At 37.4% G+C, this 20,331-nt stretch overlaps 2 protein-coding genes across 2 annotated transcripts; both read right to left on the bottom strand.

Moving 5' to 3' along the window:
- Positions 1–2,961: 2,961 nt before the first annotated feature.
- LOC137715767 (vesicle-associated membrane protein 714) lies at positions 2,962–6,455 on the bottom strand. The gene is made up of 4 exons (XM_068455112.1): positions 5,982–6,455; positions 5,678–5,868; positions 5,178–5,341; positions 2,962–3,366 (listed from the first exon to the last, which is right to left on the bottom strand). The coding sequence occupies exons 1-4, from the start codon at positions 6,196–6,198 to the stop codon at positions 3,276–3,278; spliced, it is 663 nt and encodes a 220-aa protein (XP_068311213.1). The 5' UTR covers positions 6,199–6,455; the 3' UTR covers positions 2,962–3,275.
- Positions 6,456–15,793: 9,338 nt separating this feature from the next.
- On the bottom strand, positions 15,794–17,431 carry LOC137716401 (NAC domain-containing protein 90-like). Its single transcript, XM_068455849.1, has 3 exons — positions 17,204–17,431; positions 16,759–17,066; positions 15,794–16,619 (listed from the first exon to the last, which is right to left on the bottom strand). The coding sequence occupies exons 1-3, from the start codon at positions 17,355–17,357 to the stop codon at positions 16,317–16,319; spliced, it is 765 nt and encodes a 254-aa protein (XP_068311950.1). The 5' UTR covers positions 17,358–17,431; the 3' UTR covers positions 15,794–16,316.
- Between the last annotated feature and the right edge of the window lie 2,900 nt (positions 17,432–20,331).

The following is a 20,331-nucleotide window of genomic DNA, read 5'->3' as shown; positions in this document are numbered from 1 at the left end:
AAATTGACAAATTTATTCCCGGACATTTAATGCTGCACATCAATGTAGTACTTCCAATAATCTGTCAAACTCTTCGTTAAAAACGCACATGACGACCCATGTGGCCTTTTGGAGGAGGGCTTTTCCGTCAAATCCCCACCCACTACTTGGCAATTGGGGATTTTGGCGAGGGAGATTCAATTATGCTTAGATTAGGATTCAAACTATGAAACTCGTGAAGAGTCATTAAACTTTGGTGGACCATGTGTAAATTTTGGTGAATTGTGAGCATGCAAGAGAAATTTTGCAAATCTGAAAAACCTCCAAAATATAGTGAGTTTTATCGTCTTTCCATGATTTGCCCGTACTTTTGATAGCCTGAACCCAAGCACCAAGTTCAGTCACAATCTATACCTAAAATGTTCACGTCACTTGTAAAGAGAGGAATGCCGTGGCAGCCTTGAAGGATTTGGTGAAAATTTGGCAATTTGGCAGCTTGGTTGTGTTTTGCACATCTTCGAAAAGTGGCCAAATATTTACGTTTTTTTGTTTTTGCCTTCGAAACACATGTGATGTTGTTGTTTTTTTTTTTTTTTTTTAATAATATTTTTAACAAGTGGTATTATGATTAAAAGAGAGGGGGTGGACTTGGTTTCACAACGGACTAGTAATAATATGGTTTAAGGTTCGCTTTTTACGAGAATCGAATCTAAAATTTCTTACTTACAAGTGAAGAGAAATACTATTAAACTGTAGTATTAAGTGGCGTTCTTATTTAATGCTTTTGGAATTGCATGGGCATGCAGTTGTGAACGATGGGATATTTCTTTTGTTATGGTAATGCTATTACAATGAGATAGCAAGTTAATACATCAGTTTTCTTTTTTTCTTTTTAATCTATTTGAACATGTGTCATTTTGTCAATTCGGTAGTGGTCAAAGTTATATAATCGGATCTTTTTTTTATTTTTTATTTTTATGATTTCGTGTGTGGATGGGACTATAATTAACCAAACTTATTTTATTATTCAGGTTATTTTTCCAGTAAAATTAGCATTATGCAAAAATCATTTACTAACTTGATTGGATATTTTTTGTAGAGGAAATTGTAGCAGTAGTTCCTTAATTTTAATCCAAATGGAGTAATGATTACTCAACTAAAAATCTATGCCTATAGGTCCCTTAACTCATCAAAATCAGCAACTATGGTCATTTTCATCAAGCTAGCTACAACTTCCATCAAAATGGTCACATGCAAGGCACATGAGGCTGAATCAAGGGGTAAATATGGAAAACCAGATGAGAAAAATTGTAACAATAGTTCTTTAACTTTAATTCAATTGGAAAAATGGTCTCTCAACTTTAATCTAATTGGAGCGATGGTCCCTCAACATTAACCCAATTGTAGCAATGGTCATTCGAAGATGACTTATTTTGACGGAATTATGATGAAGTTGATGAAAATGACTTTAGCTGCACGTTTTGATGAATTAAGGGTAATGATCATGAATTTTTAATTGAGTGAGTATTGCACCAATTAAGTTTTTTTTTAGGAACCATTGTTACAATTTTTTTTTTTTTTTTTTTTTTGTAAGTGGGAAATGGCCTTGCTTTAGCTTTTAGAAGGGAAACAATCACAAATGTTGTTGCCAATTTCAACAAGGGGAAAAAGTGGAGAGAAAAGGTGAAGATAGTGAACTAAGTAGTGGTGGGGTGATTTGACAAAACTTATTTTCCATTAAAAGGTCACTAGGGACACAACGTGCGTTTTTTACGGAAAAAAAAAATGTTCTAGAAGACGCTAGGCGTTAGTCGGGTGGTGGATTGGGGCTTAACGCCTAGACGGTTAGATGGGTGCCTAGGCAGACTAGACGGATTTAAATAAATCTATTAGATTTCATGTAAATAAGTGTCTGTTTATACTTAAAATATATATGATTTCATCATAAACTACAAAATAGAATGACATATACATTATGGAGTTTTGGAATATAATGAAAACATATGGAATAAGCATATAATGTGTGTTCATTTAAGTATTCAACAAATATCTTACAATTTATTAAAAATAAAATAACATAAAATGCAAAATAAAATTTATCTATTTTCTGTTTAAATAAGTCGCAACCTAGACAAGCGCCTTAGCAAGTCTAAGCACATTTTCTTAATTTTCTAACGCCTATGCATTAATCAGGACGATGATCAATCGCCTAGCACTTAGATGGGGCCTAAGCTGCACTAGACAGGAATTTTTAGAACAATGCAAAAAATTAAAAGATTATTAATGGAAGGACCACATTGACATATGACATTGAATGTTAGGGACCAAATTTTTTGATTTTAAAACTGAGGGACCAAAATGATGAGTTAGACAATGTCACGGACTATTTGTGATAAAAACCATATAAATTTGTAAGGACCATCACAAAGGCCTATAGCCTCTGCCGCCAATGCGACATTTTTTCATGTACCTAGAATACAAACCGGTACACCACATTTCATAAAGTAGAGAAAGAAATACATTTTTCAACATTCTTTTATTTGTATTATGAAACTTAGTGTACCAGTGTGATCAAGCTAACTAGAAAATCACTCGCCACATTCGACCAAAGGAGAAAAGAATACGTGGCACCAGTCCTCAGCCTGCTTATAAACAAAGTGCTGCATTGCGCAAGCATTAACAAAAAATGAAAACCGAAAACAGCAAACAGCCCTCAGCTAGGTAGGTTGAAGTTTGTATGGTACAGCCACCAGTCATTTAATCCCTTGTAAATAAAATTTGTGCCAAACCAATGACCAAACAAATATTTAGGTATCTCAATGCAAACAACCTCCTACGCTACTAACGAATCAGATGCTGCATGGATTGGGATTATAATGCGTATTGAGGAAGCTTATCGACAGATATTGGAACTTCGTGCTGGTATATGCATTTTGCTACCATCTACAGCTAGAACTCGTCAAAGACCATAACTAGTAGTAGTTAAGTTTTCACAATCAATGATAATTTACCAACCATAGTGTTTCAAAAAAATACAAAGATGATATGAAGCACTGTAAGAACAACTTGACAGACTTCCCCGAAAAAATCTCAGCAATTCACTATAAGTGCAACAAAAGAACAAATCTACAGGATTATTACTGGTACAATGCAAAGTATGATATATTTCACTTCCATATACACACAAAAAATTTGAACCATCAAGCACTGGAATCCCTTTCCGTATATATTGACTTGAATAATCTCAAAGTAATTGTTCCATACCTCAGCAGAAATTTGAACAAGAAGCGAATTAGTCAAGATCTGCATGAAGGTAGTGTGATGCCTCCACAACAAGCAGCTATTATGATGTACAGAAGCACGACAATCAAGCATGTCAACAGGGCCCTGTAAGGATTAGACAACCTTCAATGCACTGAACTGGGAATTGCGATACCAATCTAACAAAGCATGGAAACATGATATAATATCATCTAGTTTTTTGTATCTTTATAACATGGGAAATACAAAGGCTATACAGTTCAGTAAGGAAAAGCAATTAGTGCTGATCACCCGGGGATCTTGGAGTTGATTATGAAATCAAAATATTAGATCTTGTTAATAAAGTCGATATCTTACTCATTCAAAAACATTTGTAGTAGCACAAAACTTAATGATTCTCGTGTTTATAAAAATCAAAATGTCATTTCAAGAAGGCAGTGGGCATAACAAACTACAGATTTATAATAAACTTAGAGCATGATATTGTCAACTGCGAAATTAAATTCATATGCATTGGGTGACAAGGATGAGCTCCCTAACTTTCAAACCCTAGCACTTGTTAAGCTTTCTTGATCATTAATTTATCAATAATGTGGCTTCAACTATTGTAGGAGTTATCTTGCTCTTCAAGGTTTTTGATTTCGGGCTTGTGATTGCAAATTGATACCACTATTACAGGCATACCTGCAATTAGCTTTCCGCTGTTTTACCCGTGTAAAATTTTGACTTCTGCGTTTTCTTTCTCAATCAAATACTTAGACTTTAATTACTCCTATAAAAATTATTCAGAAAAGAGAAATTTCATGTTTGATTTTCTTTACTTAGTGTTGAATTTAGAGGAAAAAATGAGTACGAGTAGCATATATCCAAGCTATAAAGGATATGTATGACGGAGCAAAGACTGCCGTAAGAACTCATGAAGGACAAACCAAAAGCTTTCCCATAATTGTAGGGTTACATCAAGGCTCATCTTTAAGTCCTTACCTTTTTGCATTGGTAATGGATGAATTAACGGGACATATTTAGGATGATATTCCTTGGTGTATGCTTTTCGCAGATGATATAGTGTTGATAGATGAAACTCAGGAAGGGGTAAATGCGAAGATTAACCTTTGGAGAGAAGTGTTGGAATCTAAAGGTCTTCACCAAAGTCGATCAAAAATAGAATATATGGAGTGCAAGTTCAGTGCAAATAGAGGCTCAAATGAGTTATGGGTGAGGATCGGAGACCAGGAAGTACCAAAGAGCGACCACTTTCGCTACCTAGGATCTATCTTGCAAAAGAACAGAGAAGTAGATGGAGACCTCAACCATAGAATACAAGCTGGATGGATGAAGTGGAAGAGTGCATCTGGCGTGTTGTGTGACCGTCATATGCAACTAAAGCTCAAGGGAAAATTTTATAGGACGGCTAAAGGCCGACGATGCTGTATGGCACGGAATGTTGGGCGGTGAAGCATCAACACGTACATAAAATGGGTTAGCGGAAATGAGGATGCTTCGTTGAATGTGTGGGCACATGAGAAATGATAAGATTAGGAATGAAGACATCCGAGGTAAAGTATGAGTAGCCGAAATTGAAGGAAAGATGAGAGAAAATCGGTTACGGTGGTTTGGACATGTGCAACGAAGGCCTACTGACGCTCCGATTAGAAGATGTGACTATAGGACAAAGGTCTAAGGCTGAAGGGGTAGAGGAAGATGACACAGAACCGAGCGCAATGGCGTTCTAGGATTCATATAACTGACTCCACTTAGTGGGAAAAGGCTTTATTGTTGTTGTTGTCGTGTTGAATTCAGAGCTTTTCAAATGATCCTTTTGTTACCTCCTTCTTTTCTTATGGGTGTATGGGCTTTTATGTTTTCAATGAAATTCTTTCCAAAATATAAGTCTACAAGTCCCCATCATGTCATATATGCATATCAAAATAACTTACAAGAGCTTGGCATTTTTCATCCACAGAGCTCGACGAAGGCGTTTAGACTGCTTCTTGAAGTGAAATGCACCATCTTGCATAGTTGCAGTTTTGTCAACAAGAAGATCAATACGGTCACCCCTATCCAATATCTTTTCTATGTTGTCCACCATTACAGTTCGTATCTAGATACCAGAAAGTGACCGTTAGAACAAAATAAGCATAAACTAGAATGGCATTGAAGAATGAAACATCAACCTAGCAATGAACAGAGTTTCGTTTAACTTTGAATTCTATAAATCAAACGCTTTGGTATAATATTTTGTGCAATGAGACAGCAAACTATCTGTGAATGTCTCGATAATTATACGGTTGCAACACCAACTGACTTGCTTTCAAATAACAGATGTGTTCTCTTGAAACACTCATTTTTCCCGAACCAATGTAACGGGCAAATTGCGAAACAACTGAAGTTAAAATAACCAAATGATCAAAATTCCAGAGAAGCACAACAAAATTACCTCACCAACTTCGCCTCTCACACGGTTGAGAGTATCGGCGCTAGGATTACTGGAGAAAAACTCCATTTGTTGATGCAACACCCTCGAAAATTCGTCGTTCATCGCATAAGCCGGAGCATAAGGGGCAACTCTGCCATAATTTTTCATGAACCTCATATGAATATCCTCCAAGTACGAAAAGGGTATTCTCCCTGGATCAACAGCAATTCACCAACACATTCACAACCCATAAATCCCACACACAAAAAAATGGAATTCCGATAGCGAAATTGAAGAATACAATTGAAGGAAATACGTTACGCACTGCCGAAGGTGTCGTTGGCCATACAGAGGAAAGTGAGGCCATCGGCTCTGAGTATGTGGAAGATGTATCGATCTTGAGAGAAGCAAACCCTAGCATCGGCCTCCGACGGAAGCTTTTCGCAGATCCGCCGAGCCACGGCCCCTGTGTTCCCTGTAGCCGCGCTGAACTCGGCCAACACCACCGTGCCTCGAGCCACCACGGCGTAGAGTATCGCCATCGATGGTTCCGATCGTCGGGAGTTAGGGTTTGGGGCTCTGCAAGCTCTCTACTTCGATCGCGATCGAAGTCTCATGGAGCTGTTTGAATTCTGATTTACTAATTATTTTGTACCTTTTTTTTTATATTTTATTTTTCTGTATCGTGAGGAAAGGGGAAGGTGACGATGTTCGTTGTCACCGGTGAGTCCAACTAGACATTGGGGTGTGTGATAAAATAACAAGGACTCATGCAAAATAATAGACCTCGATAAAAATTTGTTGGAAATCTCATCCTGATCGAAAAGAAGAAGGGCGTTCCACACGCTTAATTACAAAGATAAACAAGTTCCTTTATAAATGAATATCATAGTTTGAACTTCAAAAAAAAAAAATACAAGGAATCGTACAAAAACTTGATCCTACGAGTGTTTCGAATTCTTTTCAAGTCCCTAGCAGTGTGTGTTTATATTAGACTTGTAAATCGATTGAATTCAGATCAAATTACTCTCAATTTATATTGGGATCCGTTTAGAATCGAATTATTTTATTTGAATTGTAGCTTGGATCACCAGATTCGACTTATCGATTCATATTCGATAAGCATAAGGTCGGATTATTATCGCATTTATGTTTTTTTTTTAATTTTTTTATGGTAAATCTCAATTTACTATCGCGATTTTTTCTTGCTTTTCAACATTTCATACATAAAATATTTTTCGTCCCAGTCTGGTATCTAAACTCATAATTTTGAGACACTTTCATACATCCGTTAAATTTTCTGTCAGAACCTCCGTTAATTGATAACATGAAGTCATGTGAACAATGACTGGGCACCATGTGTCAATATGGGCCCACATGAATATTAAAAAATTTTAAAAATTTTAAAATAAAAAAAAAATTGAAAATTAAAAAAAAAACTTTTCTTTTCCCCATCCTTCTTCGACTCCTCGATCCCTCTCACTCCTCACTCTTCACCTTCATGATCCACTTCCTCCATCTCCTCCACCCTCTTCACCTCCCCGACCCACCTTCTTACTTTTACCCTCTCCCTTATCCCATTCGTTCGTACCATCACAAGCCTTCTGTACCTCTTGTGCATAGTTTTCACAGCCGCTCATCCACTGATGCTGACGTGTCCACCCCCCAGAATCCCCACAGCCTGCGTGGTGGTATTGTTGGTCGCCATTACCCAAGACACGAGTGAGAAAAAAAAAAGAGGATGAAGTTGGTGGCGAGTTCCCGAGGCCGCCAATCTCCTTGTTCGCGCTTTTGAGTTCGCGAGGCCACCAATCTCCTCGTTGATGGTGAACTTAGCAGCACCGTCCAGGCCATCGATCTTCTTGTCGGGGACGAGGGACACATGGATAGTGCGGATATAGGTGATGAATATGAGGGGCTTGGATTTGGATAAGGTGAAATTAAGGGTTTGGATTTGGAGGTTTAGGGTTTGGGTGATGGCGGTGAGGAAGGCAACAAAGGTGGCGTAGTTTGGATTGGGGTAGGTGCAGGTTGATTTGGGGAGAGAGAATAGAAAAGAGGTAAAGATGGAGGAGTACCTCTCCATACCTCCAAGATTCCTTTCACAAAACTCAAAGAGTACCTCTCCAAACCTTCGCTGTTGTCCTAACCTATCGACGGAGAAGACCTATACCTATACTTGGCTGTATTAGACTGTGCGGTAAGTGCAACCTTCACCCAAGAAGACTCGAGGGAGCAGAAGCCAGTATATTACATATGAAAAACTATTCTTGAACTTGAGACAAGATATCAGAAAATGGAAAAACTTATCTTAGCGTTAGTAATGGCAACTAGGAAGCTTCGTCCATATTTCCAGTCATTCAGAGCAGTCTATAAGATGGAATACCCGCTGACGCCCATCTTACACAACCTTGATGCTTCATCCAGAGTCACAAAGTGGGCTATCGAACTAGGGCAACACAAAATAATCTACCGTCACATGACATCGATCAAAGCCCAAGCCTTAGCTGACTTCGTGGCAAAATTCACTCTTGTAGCGCAAAGCACCAAGGAGGAAACAAGTTCCCAAATCCCCCCAAAAAACTCTCGCCTCTGGAAGCTTTATGTGGATGAGTTATCCAACATCCATGGAGCCGGCGTGAGAATGGTGATGCAAACATTGGAAGGGTCTATAATCAAACAAGCTCTGAAACTAGGATTCAAAGCAATCAACAATGAAGTGGACTATAAGGCCCTCATAGCCAGACTCAAAGTCATGAAGGAACTCAACGTAAATGATTTGGTAATTCATTGTGACTTAATGCTCATAGTTAATCAGGTCACAGGAGACTATACTGCTTATCACCCCTATCATGAGACTTTACCTAAACAAGGCTAAGACATTCCTCGAGAAGTTTGAAAAGTATGAGATCACATAAAGACCAAGATGAGAGAATAGTCATACTGACACACTTGCTAAATTAGCTTCAAATGTGGATAACTCCATTCGGCAAATAATTCCCTTCGAATACCTAGAAATCCTTAGTGTTCACGAAGTGGAACTTGAAGTAGTCGTTATCATCGATGCTCAAGAAAATTGGATGGATGAAATCATTGATTACATATGAGATGACAAATTCCCGGATGATTGCAACCTGGCTAGGAAATTAATTCAGAAGGCATCAAGGTACATGGTAATCCGCATAAAACTTTACCATTGCTCATATTCCGGACCTCATAGCTTATGTGTCATGCCAGAAGTTGACTTGCAAATTCTAAGCCACATCTACTTCAGGTTTTGTGAAAATCATGATGGAAGAAGATCTTTAACCCAGAAAGTGATAAATGCAGGCTACTATTAGCCTACCATGCAACAAGATGAAATCAGCTGTGTCCAAAGCTGCGAAAAGTGCCAAAGGAACACTCTTATGAGACATTAACACGCAAAATAACTCAATACTCTAAAAGGTTCATGATCCTTCATGTAATGGGGCATCGACTTGGTTTGACCCTTTAAGAAAGCCACAGGGAATAGGCAATACTTGATAGTGGCAACATACTACTTCTCCAAGTAGATATAATCGGATTCTCTAACAAAAGTCACTGTCGCGGGTATGAAATTCATTGTCTGGAAAAACATTATATGTCGATTTGGGATTCCCCATAAGATATCGATAGACAACGGACTATAGTTTACTAGCTCTAAAGTCACGGATACCAATTCACCACCTCACTTCCATGCCCAGATATCCATAAGGAAACAAACAAACAAAAGCTTCAAACAAAACCATTTTGCAATGCTTAAAGAGTAGACTCGATGAAAAGAAAAGTAAATGGCCAGAAGAGCTATCGGAGTCCTGTGGGCTTATTGTACAACAGTCTGGAAAGCCACCAAGGAAACATTATTCTTTATGGCTTATGAAACCGAGGTTGTCATCCCAATTCAGGTCACAACTATGCCAAAATTGCATACTGAAGAACGGATAACCCTAGAGAATGCGGGGATCCTAAAGACAGATCTCAGCGCTCGAGTCCGACTAGCAACTTACCAGCAACAAATTCGATTATAGTACAACGAAGACGTTAAGCCCATGAGTCTACAAGCAGGAGACTTAGTCCTAAGAAAAGTCTTTGAAAACATTAAAGTCTTAGGAGAAGGTAAACTTGGGGCAAACTGGGAAAGTCCATACAAGGTCGCAAGAGTAGGAGGCAACAGAATCTACCACTTAGAGCACATGGATGAAACCCTAATCACTATGAAGTGGAACATTGCCAAGTTGAGGAAATACTATCCATAGATGCACTACACGAACTACACGTAATTTGATTCCCTCTTTAGGGTATGTAAGGGTCCACTCCGGATTCAATAGCAACGTAGTTGTCTGCCCGAATACAAGTCTATGGAAAACTCATCTCCCAACGCCCCACCATAGGCTTATTGTCAAAAGTGATCCTTGGTGTAATTTTTTACATCATATCATCTTTTCCTTAGAACAACACCAATGATTTGATTCTCCATCCCGAAGATATGTAAGCAATCATTTTCAGATTAAATCACGCCCCATTGTCAATCAATTTTACTTTGATCATGAATAAAGAAAATCTACACTGTTCTTTCTTTATTTTTCTGATGATGCAATGAGTATCCTCCTCGTTCAAAAACAGGGCCCAAACTTTGAAAATTTCGCACGAATGCAAGTCTAAAAAAGTTCAAAGTTACACTGTCAGAGGAGTCTCTTTTAGCCCAATCCGTCTGGAACTTAGTAGCTTAGGAGACTTGAACCATAATAAACGCAGTAACAATTGGCAGGCAACAAGTGCAAGCACATGGCACCATGACCCGAAAGTCCAATGCACTATCCGGCCTCCGAAAAGTTTATATAACCAACAATATTGTGGGTTATTATATTCAAACCCGGGCTCTACGCCATTCGAGTGAATAGTCGAAAGGGTAATCCAAAACTCATTTGAGGGTGGCTCTGAAATTAGACCCTGAGTACGACTACTTCTATCCTGAAACAGCATGCAAGTTAAGTATGTTCTGCGACATCTAATGTTTACAAGTTCAAATGCGGTATTTGGACTAGGCAATCCCCATGAGGAATTTTATTCCAATGGAGTTGACTCCGATATGTGCAAACATTAAGACTCTTAACCCATAAACAGACAAAGCATTGAACATTTTTGCTAATTTATTCCCTGCATAATACTTCAGGAACGATGCAATCATCTCAAGTTCTATAAATGTTCGAATAAGCTTGGAACGAAGGGTTCCTCTGTTGGAAATGTGCCCTAAAACCAATCATATGATGATACTTTATGGACATTTCACATGTTAAACTAATCTAGTTTAATGTAAAGGGCAAACATTATTGTTTGAGCCGTCTCATATAAATGTTATATGCTTAAACGATAAGTCCTAGGAATATGTGATTGAAAGAATGCAATCTAAAGAAGTTAGATTCATGAGACCATTCTTTTGTTGACACATCCTAAACGTTCCTGATCATAGGATTGTCAATTGGGCATTGACAGTCCGTTAAGATCAGTACGTGCTATGTCTTCTCTCAGGGAGAGTGACTAGTCTCGAGTCATTGGTGTGTGTGACATCAAGACAAGTACGTAGGTGCTCAATAGAGAATGAGTTCACTGAACACGATCAACGAGGAGTTCTCATATTCATGTCACATGAGAACTCATGGTTGGGATAATGCAAATTAGTCTTTTGACCTGAGGCATCACAGTTGTCTTGTGGTTAGGTCCTTAATCTTTGATTATGTCAAAGTCACTCCATCAGGAGGGTGTCCATGGCATCGTTGGGGTTAAGCCACTTAGCCATGGAGGCAAGTGAATGCGCAACAAGGGATCTCTAACCTTCAAACTGTTTGAGGGAGAATACTCTATGATATGATTGAGAATCTTTGGCCAAAGTATGAATGAGATTTAGGAATGTGTTCCAAATCACATTCAAGGTAATCATATAAGCACAAGACTCACATTGGATAGTAGACATGAATAAACTATCAAACCAAACAATGTGGTCAAGAGTATTGTATTAGAGAAAGACCGTATTGCATTTGTAATCCTAAAACTGAATAGGTTCTCCACCTCTTCTGATTAGCTTGGGTAACCATGACATGCTGCTAGGCGTTAACCATGGTTTGTGGAAGCCCTAAAAGTGTATTATCACTAACGGGAGAATTGAAAGTAAGTTTCAATTCACAATCGATTAGAAAGAGTTTTAATCGCCCACTGCCTCGCTAAAAGGAACCTAATGGATCGTTCACCGAGTAAGGTAGAGTTTGAAGAAACAACGGAGATGAGTAAGAATAATTAAATGGTTTAATTATTTATCTAAGGCTAGGATTAATTAATATGTTAATTAATCAAACGAATAAGTTCGTTAAAGACCTCGGGTTAGTTTTGGGCCGCAAAGCCCAATGGGATTTGAATGTCAAGCCCATTAACTCAAGTTGTATGACAACTTGAATAAACAAAGGGCTTGAAAGCCCAATAAACCTATAGGCCGGCCATGTGTAAAAGAATAGGGCTTTTGGTCCATTAGGTCACTTATTTGAAGGGACTATATAAATGACTTTATAGCCTAAAATTTACTAAGGGTAATTTTTGGGGAAAGGATGAGAACACAAGCTCTCCTTTCTCTCTAAAATTTCGGCCACCTTGGAGGGATCATCTAGCAATCAAACTCCTCCAAGGTCACTCATTTCTTCTTCATTATGCCTTGGTGATGAATCATTAGAGGTTCTCAATTTTGGGAACTTGGAGAAACCTTTTCATCCATCCAAATCCATGGATCTAAGATGCAAGGAATGAAGGCCCTCTCTTTGGGTGATTAGCCTTTGCTTATGCAAAGAGGAATCTACAAAGGTATTGATTTCTCAACTCACTTTGTTTTGAGTTGAGTCTTGGTTCACCTATCTCCTAGGCTTTGAATTTCATGGGTAAATGTTTTGTTTTTAAGTGCATACAAGCATGATTCCGCCTTTAATTGTTAATTGCATGCTATTGATGTTGCTTAAATGAACATGTTTTTAACAAATCTTCCTTCATCCTCATGGGTTTAAATCCTTGCATTCCTGGTATTGGAGTAAGGTGGTACTCCGACTATCGCGATGAGAATCCTTTACAGATGCAAAGTTTGAGAGGTAATGTTTCTCCAAATCAATATTACCAAGGGTTTTTTTTTTCTTAATTTAAACTTTGTTCCGGGTCCACAAACTTATTCGCATTCTGCTCTGCGACTTATTATGTTCTTTAAACTTCGTTTACTTTAGAAACATTTATTAGATTGAGAAGTTTTCATGAAGAAGATGTATAAGATCGGAAAGTCTTTACACAAACACATGTTTCTTATCAAAGTTACAAAGAAGATCAAACTAGTACAATAGTTTGAGGGAGACAAACCCTGACCCCTAGCGAAAGGGAAAATCCAGAGTCAAAATTAAATGTTGAACTGGAATCGTTGATTTAAGAGAGAATACCACCGTCAAGATAGTGGTAAGCTACACCTATATTGCTGCATACCACGCACAACACTACGTTGAGGACGAGTACTCAGATGGAGATCCGTCACCGCCTCCGTCCATAAGTAGAGGAAATGGAAAGAAATGGAGATGAATTCACAAGAACATCCCATTATCCTGAAGAAGCTGGACACCAGTACATATTCTACACAAGGTGTTTGGTGAGAAGAAGGTTGGTGATTGGGAATTTTCATGAATGTCGCATGGGTGAGTGTTTGAACAAAGGCCATCACCATCACCGTCAACAAGCATCAGATGACGAAGAAAACGGTGTTGAAAGACCATTTAGGGGGATCTTCACGCTTTTTGCATATCCTACCCTTCTATAAAGCACACATAGTGAGCTTTATGAAGGAATGAATATTATAGGATAAGTTGCAAGAAACGTGGAAAAGTATAGAGCAAGTTGCAGGAAGTATGGAGACATTTTTTAGAATGTATAGGGATTTACAGTAGGCAACACAATTTTTTAGGATCGAAGTTTTCTTTAGCGAAGGACTCAGAAGAAAATTAGGATTAAGCAAAGGAAAAACAAGCATCATGGCGAAACTAAGGAAGGATTGAAAAAAAAATTGTGATTTGAGAAAGCCATTGAAAGGCAAATCACCAAAAGATCTCACTGTTAAAGATGAAGAGTCGTGCACCTTAGGATCGACACGTACAAAGATCGAAGTTAATTAATAAAACGCGTGGAAGAAGCTAGTGCACAAAACATAGATGTTCGTCATCATTGCAATTGATTTTTTCATGATTCTGAAGATTATGTGATGGAAATCGAAGCGACTTGACTTCCCCACTTTAATGACAACTTACTCGCTTGCAAAGCATTTGAAGATTAAACGGTACGTAATCCAGCTTACTTCGAATGACATGGGCTTTAGGTGACAATCTATCAAGGGGAACAGGTTGCTTCTCAAACGGTTAGTTAGGGGCAATTGTGGGACCATGATTTTCTAGAATCAGAGTAAGGCTAATCTAAATGCTCCTACCTTAGAAGTCTAGTCATGGACTCACCAAATCCGGGTAGAGCTGTATTAAACGGAGTAGGGTGCCACCATCACTCTACTTTGGAGCACTATGTGGAGTCCTAATTCCATAAGACACACGATCTGATTCTGATATGGACATAATCAGATCGTATAAGTCTGAAAATCCCTAAAATCTAGGAATAGTTGTGTGCCGCAAGTAATCACAACTACTAAGAGGATGCAATATCTACTTACTAGATATCCTCTCGGGTTCTCTCTGCTCAGGATAAGGATTTTATCCTAAAAAGGTCCTTATCCCCATGGTATAAATACACCCACCTAGGTTTCATCTATGGTAACGCAATCTATACACTTCAAATCTCTTGCCCGCTGCTTGAGTCTAAAATCATTCACTAACTTATTCGTTGGAGAGCCTTTGGTAGGACAACCCCCCTCCCCCATTCCTAGGCTTACTCACAGTTGTTTATTGTTTTGCAGGTTGCTCAAGTTTGTACTCAACCACCGCTCATGGAGGTATGCTAATTTTGTTCCAACAATGAAGTAGGAAATCTACTTCCCAATAACATGTTCATAATATATCCATAATATTTTGAACAATGCTTATTATTAGCTACGCCCATTGAACTCGATTTTAATCTCACTTTGCCTTGTAACTCAAAAGTCGCCACTTTATTCCATGTGCCTAGAAAATTGCTCCACTTTGCCCCTGAAACTCAATTTTGATCCTATTTTCTCCTTGAAATTCAAAAGTCTGCACTTTACTCTATAAAGCTTAAAATTCACTCAATATTAACTTAATTATGTTCAAAAGCCATGAAATATGCTGACGTGAATTAAAAATGCATATGTGAACAAAAGAGGAATGTGTATTATGGTAAAATGGTGAACCAAAACCCAAAAGAAGGAGAATGACTTCCTGGCGTCTATCCTACCACTACCTACCCTATCTCGCCTGCACGAACTCCCTCACCTCTTCCTCACTATCAACCTAACCTCTCCCCTTCTTTCTTTCTCGAAGATTGATTTACTATCTGTGGAATTTGAGCAAACTCCATTAGGTGGGTTTGATTTGGGTGTATCAGGCTAATTAATTTCTTTTCTACATATGTTTCATGGGCAACTTTTGAGTTTCAGAGAGGAGAGAGAGAGAGAGAGTCCACAAGTCAAAGTGAAGCAAATATTGAATTTTAGGGAGTAAGGTTATGACTTTTGAGCTTTAGGAGGTAAAGTGAGATCAAAATTGAGTTCCAAGAGACATAGCTAAAAATAAGCATATGATAGTCCAATTTTACCAATCTACATTAGCAATTTTAATAGATATTTGATAGAAGACACGGAAAATGGTAAAGTGGAAGAATTTTGAGTTTCAGAAAATAAATAGGTGACTTTTGTGTTACAGAAGCCAAAATGGAATCAAGATTGAGATCTAAAGAGTGTGGCTAAAAATAGACCATCGAACAATGAGAAGTTGAAAAATGCTAATGTTTTGATCGCTGTAATAGACTGTTAATTTAGCCTTCTTTAACAATATGTGTAAACAGCATTGAAATAGTCATCTCTCCATAAATTTGTTATATATGTAAATAGTATCATCTTAATCGATTTTAAAATTTGAGCACGGCCAAAATTTACTAGTATAATCTAATGTTAATATCGAAATGTGTTGGAGCGGTGCCACGCAACTCTGTTTGAATTGTTTATTGACATTGTTTTCATTTTCTTTCGATTTCAAAGACTTTCTTTTTCTTGGTCAACTGATAATTCATTCATAAAAAAATGAGATTACAATAGAAAAAAGCTTCTTAATTCAATATAACCCAATTTTCAATAAGAACAAAATACAGGTGGTCTTCTCCAAAATCAAATATCAGCCTTCAAAAATTAATTCAACACTCAGCACTCAGCTTGTAATTATATTATCCATTTTACACCCAATATCGCCTCAAATGTAACTTTATTTTACATGAATTTGAATGGTTTACTTTCTTCTAATTTTTCACACTCCTCTCTCTCTTATACTTGACAATGGAGTAGTAAAAGAAAGCTTACATTCTACTGCATCTAAATTAAGTTATACTATGCCTTGCTTCCTCTAATAGCTTAGCTTGATGCCTAATCCATGTTTAAAAATTGACTGTGGGCTGCTTCTTAGAGGAAATTTAGTTGTTCCCATTCCCATAGAGGTTCTTCAAAACCTTCATTAATCTCCCAATTACTACTATTAATCCCTGCTGACGTCTCCAGGAGATCACCAAGCTCTCCGGAATGTGAATAAGTTTCGTCTGATGAGCTTGCTTTGTCCACCATTGTAGTCTTCAAAGAAGAAGTACTTGCTTCTGTAGAGTTACTAAATTTTTGTTGTGCCACTACTGGCTCCAATGGCCGTCTGTCAAATGCTCGAGCACTCCCAGATACAACGTACACTCGACACAAACTGAATTCATCCCTCAACTACAGTGAAAAAAGATAAATTTATTAAGCGTAATGGCTTCTGATGATAATTTTGAACCGGAACCTCGAGTGCAGAAGTGAATGCTTATAACCAACTGAACTATAGCGGGTTGTCAATACAATTATTATATATACATACCTTGGGTGTACTAGTGCTAGCACTAGCACTAGTGTTAGTTAAGTTGTCTACTTCAATGGCTCTATACACATTCATCTTCCATTTGGTTTTTCTTCCAGTTGGAGCTTTGTCTTTATAGAAAACCATGGTTTTCTTCACTCCAATCACCTTGTTATCTGAGGAGTAAACATAGCCAGGTGACCCGGTGGCCTTCCAGTACCCAGAGGCAGTAGTCCTGTTGGGCCTCCCTCCTTGAGCTTCTCGTTGTTGCCTCGGTGTAAAGAAAAACCATTGCTCTCTGTCTCCATTGCACAACTCCCCCGAAAACTCTGCAACATGTATAGAACAAACTTATTTGCACAAGCAGAAGTACATGGTGTAACTGAACAAGCTAACATTATAAGTACGTCATATTGGATTGGATTTCGTATGTTAGAATCTACAGATTAAATGGAAGAGAATGTACTTGGAAGGTCCCATGGCTCTTTGCTGTAAACGTCTATAACCGGGATTACGCGACGAGTATCTACTTGCTTCCCTTCGAGCTTGTTGTGCAGGTAGAAGGAGATCAGTTCTTCTTCTGTTGGGTAGAAGCGATAACCTGGTGGTAGCTCCTCCATGTTTTTTGTGTTGTTTCTGTACGTGTATATTTGAGTTTGGTGTCTCTGTGTTTGGTAAGGAAGCCATTTATATAGATGGAGAGGTACAAATAGAAAATGATGAGGAGAAAGAGATTCCGAGTTAAATTGGAAAAATGGGAAGATTTGGGTTTTGGTTGAAACTTCCACGCGTTTTTTTTTTTTTTTTTTTGTTTTAAATGTTTATTCCTTTTTATATAATGCAGACATGATCACTCGTCTAATTAAACCTCCTTTTGAACAAGTCAGCTAAGCTATTCACTTTCTTGCCACATCAAGCTCTATCTCTAACGTGAAAAGAAAACACTCGTACAGGTCCAATTCTCTTGTGGGTTTGTGGTCCATATGACGTAACGTTTCCAGCATGATGATCACCAATTTTATATCAATTGCAATTTGTAGAATGGAAGTTAATCTTGACATCCGTGGTTTTATGGAAACCAACAGGTGACCTGAGTTTTAGTGGAGTTATTCAAAATTTTCTTTAATATTATGTATCACTGCATGATATGTAGCATTGAACGCATTCCTGAATTAATCATCAAATAATATAATCATGGTTCTATTATTTAAGTTTAGATTTACTCTCGACTTCTATCCTGAAGAAAAAGAGAAAATCTAACCTCTAATTGAGACAAGGAGGTAGACAAAATTGAAAATTATTATCGAAATAATTAATTATTAAAAAGTCATTTACAATATTTCTCTCCACTTATTAGTAGACGGTCGTAGGTTCAATTTCTGTAAATGTCGAGGTTGATATTAAATTATTATGACTAACTAATCCTATAATTCAGCTCAAATCCCTAATTTTTAATGTATTTATATCGTTATATTAATATAATATATTGAACTTAAATTTAAAATTGTCTTAACTTATTTGCATACAAATAAGAAAACATTAAACTTGTAATTGATGAGATTGTCTCTCTCTCTCTCTCTCTCTATAAGTTTGATTTTCTCCTGCGACTTTCTCTGTTGTCTCTCTCTGTCTCTCTACTCTTTTTATTTATTCTTAACAAGTTATAGGCACGATGAAACTTTTGATTTCAACATAATAATAAACCGACAAAACAATGATATGAATACTGCAACAAAATTTACATGTTATACAAGAGCATGATTGTATATGCTTGAACTACAACAACATTCTTTTAAGTTTCTCAAACAGGCTTATCGGATGGGCACTCTTTTTATTTTATTCTTAACAATAAAGAGTTAATCAATATGTTCTTGAAGTGTTTTTTTTTTTTTTTTTTAAATAATTTTTTTTTATCTAAAATATGTAGTTGTAATAGTATTTTTCCTAATTCAAAGAAGCAACAAAAAGGAAAAAAGAACAAAGGGGCATAGTTCAGGTAAAGAGTTAAGAATTTTCTTTATTGAAGCAACATATCTTGAGGAAGAACTACATATGGAACAACTGAAATGTGTCATTTCTAAAGGTGATGAGCATATGCAAACTTCAACCTTCCATTTATGGCCTCAAACTAGCATCCCAAAGTTGGAATATGAGATTTTTGACAAAGTCATATGGGAATATGATTTCGAACAGACTTCAGACGAACTATGCGTTTACAAGAAACAAATTGCGGACTCATTCACTTTCCTGGTGTTATATTTTGGCAACATATTTTGATAGAAAGAATAAATCTATTCTTATAGAAGTAAAAGCTTGTCAAAATATGTTCTCCTTGATGAACATGGGAAAGGCCTTGTATATTCTTGGTATGTACAAGTTCAATTACATAGATAAGATGCTAAAACTGTTTAGCATGCAAGATTCGAAAATGTGCTTCCTTCCTCTTCGATATAGCATTTTTCTCACCAAGGACATCGGTCCTAAGCCACCATGTGCGAAACTACTTGAGATGAGAAAATTATCACAAGCAGGTTGTGTGATGTCTTATGTATCACTACTACAAAAAACACTTTGTGCGACGAAATATGTTTTGTTGTGCAGAGTAAGATTTCATCACTCAAAACCTTGTGCTACGAAATTTTTGTCACGCATGGTTCGTCGAGCAAAGTTTTTTATTTTTGATTTTTTGATTTAATATCTTGCGCAACGAAATTTTTGGTAGCGCAAGATTTTGCACGGAAAAAGTTTTTGGTTTTTATTTTTTTATTAATTAAGTTGACTTTTGTTTTATTATTTCTATTATTTAATTTAATTATAGTAGTTATTTGCACGACAAAATGTTTGGTAGGGCAAGATTTTTTGAATTTTTACTTTTTGAATTTAATTTAATTGTATGGCTGTATTTTTTTTAATTACTTTAATTTAAATTGACATATTCAAAATAAAATTACATATGAAAAATAGTGATCAAATTATCCATAATATACATTTTATTAAAAATGTACATATAAATTAAATAATAAAATCCTAATACAAGTCTATTGTGGTGGTGGTGGTGGGGGAAATGGTTCGATAGCATTATAATCCTCAACTCCTCAACTTTCACTGTCAAAGTCCCGACGATTCCCTACACCTAAAAAAAAAAAAAAAAAAACATGGTCAAATTGTTACATCCCACATCGCCAAGGGGAGTGGACCTTGTAAGCCTTATATGTATATTCCTATCTCTACCTAGCACGAGGCATTTTGGGAGCTCACTGGCTTCGGGTTCCGTAAGAACTCCAAAGTTAAGCGAGTTTGCACGAGAGCAATCCTAGGATGGGTACCCCACTGGGAAGTTTTCGTGTGAGTTCCCAGAAACAAAACCGTGAGGGCGTGGTCGGGGCCCAAAGCGGACAATATCGTGCTACGGTGGAGTCGAGCCTGGTATGTGGTGGGGGCCCGGGCTGGGATGTGATAATTTAGTATTAAAACCACTCTGCCATGTGGTGTAGGTGTGCCGACGAGGATGTCGGGCCCCTAAGAGAGGTGGATTGTTACATCTCACATCGCCAAAGGGAGTGGATCCTGTAAGCCTTATATCTATGTATATTC

This window comes from Pyrus communis, chromosome 14 (assembly GCF_963583255.1).
Source record: "Pyrus communis chromosome 14, drPyrComm1.1, whole genome shotgun sequence".
NCBI classification, from domain to species: Eukaryota; Viridiplantae; Streptophyta; class Magnoliopsida; order Rosales; family Rosaceae; genus Pyrus; species Pyrus communis.
The sequence above is the reverse complement of the archived record's forward strand: the minus strand, read 5'-3'. Positions and strand labels throughout refer to the sequence as shown.

Excerpts from the sequence above, each read along its gene's own strand:
- LOC137715767 (XM_068455112.1), bottom strand. The coding sequence starts at position 6,198 with ATGGCGATACTCTACGCCGTGGTGGCTCGAGGCACGGTGGTGTTGGCC. Across the intron at positions 5,869-5,981 it reads GGCCAACGACACCTTCGGCA|GGAGAATACCCTTTTCGTAC; the intron begins GTGCGTAACGTA and ends CTGTTGATCCAG. Across the intron at positions 3,367-5,177 it reads ATGAAAAATGCCAAGCTCTT|GGCCCTGTTGACATGCTTGA; the intron begins GTAAGTTATTTT and ends TAATCCTTACAG.
- LOC137716401 (XM_068455849.1), bottom strand. The coding sequence starts at position 17,357 with ATGGAGGAGCTACCACCAGGTTATCGCTTCTACCCAACAGAAGAAGAA. Across the intron at positions 17,067-17,203 it reads AGAGCCATGGGACCTTCCAA|AGTTTTCGGGGGAGTTGTGC; the intron begins GTACATTCTCTT and ends TACATGTTGCAG. Across the intron at positions 16,620-16,758 it reads CTAGCACTAGTACACCCAAG|TTGAGGGATGAATTCAGTTT; the intron begins GTATGTATATAT and ends TTTTCACTGTAG.